Here is a 7,358-nt window from a genome sequence, read left to right on the forward strand (position 1 = left end):
ATTTGACGTCCTAATAATGTTAAACACAAATGTACAGCTTATGAAACACCAATAGAAAACACAATTACATTTTATTCTTCAAAACCTTTCTAACCAATATTGACTGGAACAAAAATCATTTCCCATCCACTTAACATGATACCTGCTTGTGGCAAATGTTTAAATACAACTGTTTGTCTGCTTACAATACTATGCTAGTTGATAACTAACTTGCACTACATGACACATGTTCCTGGGAAACACTATTAGTAGGGGGATGGATATATCTAGCTATATAATACGTAATTGATAAAAAATTGGCTGCTCATTTTATTGTAGCTAGTGTACACTTACTAAGGTATGAATCCACAGAGTGCTACATTAGAGCTCTCTATTTCCTAATCCTATCTACAACCCGGAGAATTATAGTTGGGGAATACAATGAATTTGATGGACAAGGGGGCAACTGATATTGGAGAGTTTATGTTTACAAGGACCGGAGACAAACTTGGGATGTCTCCAATTTCTGTGAGCTGTAATGGTAATCCATTCAGGAGCATAGTTTTGCTGTGAAGGTTGCCATCTAGTGGAGTCAGATGGTATTCTTCGCGTGATAATGTAACGTCTGATGATTTACTTCCAACCCATGAAAAAGTTTTCTTAAGACCGTGTATAAACGACTTCTTGTAATTTGATTTCTCGTTGGCATGCGAGGAGGTGTTTACACTAGATTCGATGCCGACTCCGTACTGAGTTTGGTTGCTTAAATTGATCAAAAGTAATGTCACACCTGCCTGCACAAAGGAAACACCAGGAAATTGAAATGTTAAGTTTTAAGCACATGCAAATCAAAAGGGCAGCCCGGTGCACTAAGCTCTCGCTATGCGCGGGGTTCGGGGAAGGGCCGGACCACAAGGGCCTATCGTACGCAGCCTTACCCTGCATTTCTGCAAGAGGCTGTTTCCACGGCTCAAACCCGTGACCTCCTGGTCACATGGCAGCAACTTTAAGCACATGCAAATCATCACATGTTAATTTGAAACTAGTATACATTAATGAGAAAACTAAATTACTGCAGTATGGCTAGGATAAAATGGTAATATTAGCAACCAGAAGCTGGATTCACCAATATGAATATGCCACAAAATGGTTCAGTAGAAGGGCATTCTGTCCTACATCTGATTGACATTCAGGTTCTAACCTATCCAAGAGTAGACAATCAAGTTCTAACTATCCACCAGTAGTAAGTTCGCCTACAAAACTAAGCACAAGGGAGAGCCAGCATCTCTTAGGAAAGAAAACTAGTTGAGACTGAATTGCATCAACTCTGATTATATCACTCAAAGCATTAGCGTTAAAGCATATGGTCTTTACAAGTTACAATTTTGAAATGGTCTAAAAGATAATAATCATGAAAAAACAGCTTGCTTTGCTATCAATTAATCAATTAACTATACCTCAATGCTAAAGTAGCCAGTGGCTACATGAATCCTCTATATTCATTCCCCTCTATTCGAACTATTTAGTTTGGGGGCTACATGAATCCTGTATATCTATTTTGCTCTATTCAAACCATTTCATTCCAGTGCGAATAACTTTCAGGACCTAGGCCTTTCATGGTATTGGAACTTAGCATAAACTCTCTCACACCAACGCAACGATGTGATGGAATACCTTGCCCATTTAACAGTAACACAGATGCCACATTCCAGTAAATCCAATCTTCATATTTAGAGGTTTCAACGTATTTTGACTATTTTTATGCTGACAACCAACCTACCACAACCCTCCTCCTTAATCCGGGTTTGTGCTGACTATGCAAAGCTCATATAGTTGAAGTCTCACTGCATCTTTGCTGCCTAACTAAAAGTAGGTGTGATGATTTAGCCTCTACTAACAAACAGATTGACCAGAAGCATGAATGGACTTGATGCAACAGTAGTAGTAATTATCACTATTGATGATAGACAAGGATTATTGACCAGCAATTAGGTGTGAAATTTTAAGACTTCATTTCAGGTAACCATCAAATTACTTCCTGTAAAGGTTAATGTATCTCCAGCCAAATGATGCATCTAAATTCCATAAGTGAGTGATTCAAAAATCCACGGAGCTCTTACTCTATCTCTTGTACAGTGGGCATAAGAGCGCAGATATGATGATGAATTGCTGCTAACAGCAAGAACTCCTTTTCCCATCAGCCGATGCCAAAGAAGTGCACTGTGTTCGTTGAAAGAGGAGGATAACGATTTCAGATCAGATTGTCAGGGACTTAATAACAAGAATTAAGGAAGATGTTCTTTTTAGTAGCAGAGAGAATCAACCTTGAATTGGTAAGCCAACCACCTCACCTGTAATAATCAGGATTTGGGATAAATGTGCTTGTGTCAAGGAGCCCATAGTTTCCTCCAATAAAAGTCTGCCTGCAATATACTTTAGTGTGGTACTTGGCTGCCATCCCAAGCTGATCCAAGTACCTAAATTCCACGTCAAGATAAGGCGTAACACAAACAATTAACTGATTACAGAATGATAAAAAATAAATCAAGTCGGGGAAGAAATTTACCAAAAACTGTTCACAAATGTGTTAGACACGTTATGACCTCCATTGTTGAAGGCCCCACCAGATTCTCCAACCCAAGCTGAAGTCCAAGGACCATTCATTTCAATGGTTTGGCTAAGGTTACTGAATGTGTCAGCAATTTTATTTAAGTGCAGAGGATTTAAAATTTTGTTGACGAGATTGTGGTCCGATCCTGAAACAGAAAATTTCTGGTTTTATTCAATGGAGTAACATGAGCAAATCGACTTACAAATCTAGATAACACAAGTAATGAACGTAACTTTGCACACAAAACGCATATGAGAAAAAGATAGATAAATAAAGTAAAATCACCCAACTACCTAAGCAGTCGTTCATAATTCGACTTTAACAGAAGTAAATACCAATCTTTATGTTTATGAAATGTGCTGCCAATGATAACACAGATTCGCGAATAATTTCACCTACCCACTCTCTTCTATAACTGTGAAAAAGGATAATATACTTTTCTTGTTAGTAACCGTGATTCACATCAATATAAAATAAATAGTAAAAGAGAAACAAATCTTCAGGCACCATTTTGCGATCTCAAATGATACCACTCAACAAAGTAAGTGAAATGATAGAATGAGACCTAAGCTGAATATCGTATTGCAAGATGCACTGCAGATTTAAATTTATCTAATTTTGTTCTACCAACAAGACTCTCTTACTAGATGGTTCCCAACCTCCTAATGATGTCCAAGGTGTTACAATATAAGTGACAAAGAAATTTTCATAGAAGCTGTGAAAAATATTTTATAAACTGAAACACATCATGAGGCAGGAAAAAGTGGTCAACACTTAAATTTGACATAACCATTGTTGCGCTAGATTTTCTATATCAATAGAAGCTTTCATACAGCGCCAAGCTTACCATAAAAACATTTATGCTAGCTTACCTGGACCAAGATTATATATATGATGAGTCAAGGCATCGACAGTGCCTGGCCCTGACACCTCAAGGAGCTTCTCATACCACTCTTTATCATAGAATCCTCCTGGTGCTAAGAGAAGTGGTCGGGCTTGGAAATTCTTATACAATTGGTCTATCAGATTGTTAAGATGGATAACATCTTTTCCGTATTGCTCCGCATCAACATTTGCACCAATACCCTTACCACTCAACTCATTTCCTGCAAACCAAGGGGAAGAATTGTTTTAAGGAAATCCACCCTTTATTAAAGAAGAGTGATTTACCATAAAAAAAGCAAAAAGAGAGAAGGAAATTGTCAACAGTTATACCAAATTCCCATGAGTGTATCTGGTAGCCCTTGGAAATAGTGTAATTTATGAAATCACGAGCGTTGCTGGAATCCCAATTCCCTCCCCACACACGCTTACCCGCCCGCTGCCTTCCATGCAATGCATTCAGGCCAAAGGTCACAAGTGCCCTGCAGCATAAGCAGTGAAACTGGGATGAACATTGTTGAATTGAGTCGAGCTATTTAAAGGGTGCACGTTTATTAACTCATTACGCCTTAACACATCCTTCACATGCAAGCCTAATGCTTCTTTTTTTTTCCCACTTTGCCAAGCACGTGGAAATACTTTCTGTCAATAGATGGTGGTGAGACTTGAAACTTGGATCCTTGTTTGGTCGTGATACCATGTTGAAGTGAGTAACGCCTCATTCAAAAGTTTAAGCTATCAAAAGAGAGTACTTTTATGTATTCATACTATGTCTTAACAAATTTCAAAGAATTTAAAGTAAGTTTTGACATAATCCTTAGTATCATAAGAAATTCAAATTAATACCAAATTTTCAGGTGGAAATGTTACGCCAGAAAGAACGGGAAGCATTTAAAAAAGGTAACAACTTTCAGAGCTTAAATTCTTGATTTCTAGGTTGCAGGAATCTCAACATACATGTTGAAATGTACAAAAGTCCGGTTACTAAATGCTAATCCAGGTTTCCTATCAGCATTCACAATCTTGATGTCTCAAATGCATATCTTGAAGAAACATGAATTGTAGAAGAATTTGGTTGTGTAAGCTTAGTATAATTATTGGTCATTAAGCAGTGGAACACTCTAAATATCCATCTATTTAGATTCACCGATCCGTTTTGAAAAACTTACACAGGGTTAAAATTGGTATAACAAATTGGCAAATTTTACTCAAGAAAGAAAGAAAGAAAGAAAGTTAGTTTAGGGCACAAAGTTAGAGTTAAAACTTTAGAGTACTTTAAATGCAATCTAAAAACAAAATTGGAACAAGAAAGCAGACAAAAGTTAATAACTCACCCTGTCTTCTTGAAAAAGCTATTTAGCTCATCCCATCTATTCATATGCAAGCATCCCTTTGAAAATCCAAACAACCCATCCCCCTGCTTGGTAAATGCATGGCAACGAAACTCCAAATTGCTTACATCATATATTACTCGGTTTTGCAAAGAACCTCCAAGTCGTAGTCTCAAAGGGTTGAAAGCTGTACCACCAATTAAGTAGCAGCAATCAGGACAGAAGAGAATGTATGAGCAGCCCAAACAAGCATTAAGTCTAATTTGCTCAGTATTGCAAGTAGATGGATGCTTTTGATGTTAAGGTGAAGTTATAGAGTTTACCAATCAAAGTTTGTCAATTAGAGTAAGAACAACAAGATCTGAAATGTTAAGGCAAAGTTATAACATGACGGAAACATGCAAACCTTGAATAGAATTTGCCAGAAAGGGGTGAGACAAATCCTGAAAAAATCAAAAGAAAAATCACAAATGTTAACTGCTTGTTCCATCATCTGAAACTGCATGACAGATGTGCACTGACTATTAGAAAAGCAATACGACAATAACGACTAGTGGGATTTTACCAGATTCATCAGAGACGTGTAGCCCCAAGGGCACTCGTTGTAGTTACACTTTTCTTTAGGCCACCAGTCAAGGGTAGCGCATACGTAATTAGCATCAGTCTCAGCAATTTTTACAGTTCCATCAATCACAAGTGCTGTATCTTCAACTATTTGTGCCAAAAATGCAGGACATACCGCCAGAAAGATTAACAAGAAGGGTGGGAAGCCCATTTTCTGTTAACCTCCTCAGCTTCTTCCCTCTTTCAACAGGGTCATCAGCTGCAACGGCTAACGAATTAAGTGTTAAGAGAAGTTCACCAAAACTAAATGAACTTGTACATGAATGACATTGAGGAAAAATATCAAACAGAAAGCTCATAATTCTGTTTTTAAGCAGCTTAACAAAATAACTTCTTCTTGCCATTCCATACTTAAAGCTCTTTCAGTATCTTGATGAATCAAACAACTAATTTACAAATAACCCTTCTGAAAACTATGATCTCGATCATTTTCTATTGGTTAGGTTCCAAACATACAGTGGCGGATGCGTGTAAACAATGGGTTCAACCGACTCAGTATTCTCGACATGGAGTATATGTAAAAAGTCACTAAAATTCTAAAAACACTTCGAACTCACAATTTCTAAAGTATAATGGGTTTAGTGGTTAAAAAAAAAAAAAAAGAAGGTTGAACCGATCAGATTGAAGTCCTAGATCCGCCTCTGCCAACATAATGTCAAATAAGTATTAGACTAACAAAATATGAGCTGGAAATAAGGGTACAAATTGCTTAACTTGGTCAGATGTTAGTAGCTCAAATCCAGAACAGGTCAGGTGCACATAATAAGACTTTGGAAGTACTAAAGAGACACTAATCATGGAGTATAGACAGAAAAACTTAAATTTGAAAAAATAAGTTTGAACATTTGTCCCCAGATCCTATTGGAAAAAAAAAATAGAATATCAGCAATCATTATCTATTAGCCACATATACCAGCAGTATAAGCAAAATCTCCATTAGCATACTATATTTATTAAGATAAACATGCAAATTAACCAATCAGAATCAGCCAACTAGAATTAGATCCGATTATTACTTAAAGTTCCTTATACTAACTCTGAGTAATTGAGTGCAAAACAACAAAAAGCTAAGACCTTTCACATTCAGCTAATCACATACAATAAATTGAGCTAAACCCAGATGAGAAATTACCTGAAACACAACAAGATTTTGAATGAAAATACTGGAGCACAAGTTCCAAAAGAAAGCACACTAATAGTGTGCAGCCTCAGTGCTAAAAGGACAAGAGATTTATATTACAGTACCTTTGTGGTTGGAGAAAAGAATGCACAGGTGAAGGACAAGAAAAGTGTGTTAAGTAAAAAAGGGTAAGTGTGATCAGATTTCAAATTGTATCAGCTAAAGTTGGGTTATTAAACGGCAATAGCTTTTTTTGTTTATTTATATTTTGGCTAATAAATTAACAGTTAACATTCATTCATTCAAGAATCAAGGGTTTTGGTACAAAAGTTGGCATTCTTGAAGTTTAAACACTAGTAATGTGAAAGAGGAAAGACAAAATGTACAGAGTGAGGTGGCATGACCAGAGTCCAATATATATGTTGGATTTCCAGTTGTGAGTTGTCTTAACATGCCGTCACTTTGTCGTTACCAGTGGTGCTACTTCTTTGTTTTTTTTCGGAATTGTATTTTATAGTATGAATTCTTTTATAATTGACTAAGATTTGGTTGATTTCGGTTAACATCGGTCAAATCCAATGAATATTTAATTAGAAAATAAATCCTACGTGAATTCTAATTTTGGAAATAAATAATAAAACCCTTATACTTTGATATGTTTCTAAATAGGGACAATTTCACATTAGAACAAGTGGGCTCCCTATTTTTCAATTTTATAGTCCATAATTTAATTTACAATCAACTAGCCCAAAAATAATAGGCTAAGATTCAACATCCAACTCCAACAGATTCTCAAAATTACTATTTAATT

General features: G+C 36.4%; 1 protein-coding gene across 2 annotated transcripts; it reads right to left on the bottom strand.

Moving 5' to 3' along the window:
• Window positions 100-6,937, bottom strand: LOC109227490 (heparanase-like protein 2). 2 transcript variants are annotated; one of them, XM_019392675.1, is made up of 10 exons: window positions 6,560-6,937; window positions 5,369-5,626; window positions 5,210-5,246; window positions 4,807-4,990; window positions 3,806-3,954; window positions 3,463-3,696; window positions 2,546-2,735; window positions 2,331-2,456; window positions 2,100-2,199; window positions 100-773 (listed from the first exon to the last, which is right to left on the bottom strand). In XM_019392675.1, the coding sequence occupies exons 2-10, from the start codon at window positions 5,576-5,578 to the stop codon at window positions 384-386; spliced, it is 1,620 nt and encodes a 539-aa protein (XP_019248220.1). In that variant the 5' UTR covers window positions 5,579-5,626; window positions 6,560-6,937; the 3' UTR covers window positions 100-383. The 2 variants fall into 2 exon arrangements, with proteins under 2 accessions (XP_019248220.1, XP_019248221.1); XM_019392676.1 differs by having other exon boundaries at window positions 5,369-5,635.

This window comes from Nicotiana attenuata, chromosome 6 (assembly GCF_001879085.1).
Source record: "Nicotiana attenuata strain UT chromosome 6, NIATTr2, whole genome shotgun sequence".
Taxonomy (NCBI): domain Eukaryota; kingdom Viridiplantae; phylum Streptophyta; class Magnoliopsida; order Solanales; family Solanaceae; genus Nicotiana; species Nicotiana attenuata.

What these genes read in the sequence shown, in the direction of transcription:
- LOC109227490 (XM_019392675.1), bottom strand. Translation starts at nt 5,578, where the DNA reads ATGGGCTTCCCACCCTTCTTGTTAATCTTTCTGGCGGTATGTCCTGCA. An exon ending in TCTGGCAAATTCTATTCAAG is followed by an intron (nt 4,991 to 5,209) that starts GTTTGCATGTTT and finishes TTGGTGGTACAG; the next exon opens with CTTTCAACCCTTTGAGACTA. An exon ending in ACATTTGTGAACAGTTTTTG is followed by an intron (nt 2,457 to 2,545) that starts GTAAATTTCTTC and finishes CGTGGAATTTAG; the next exon opens with GTACTTGGATCAGCTTGGGA.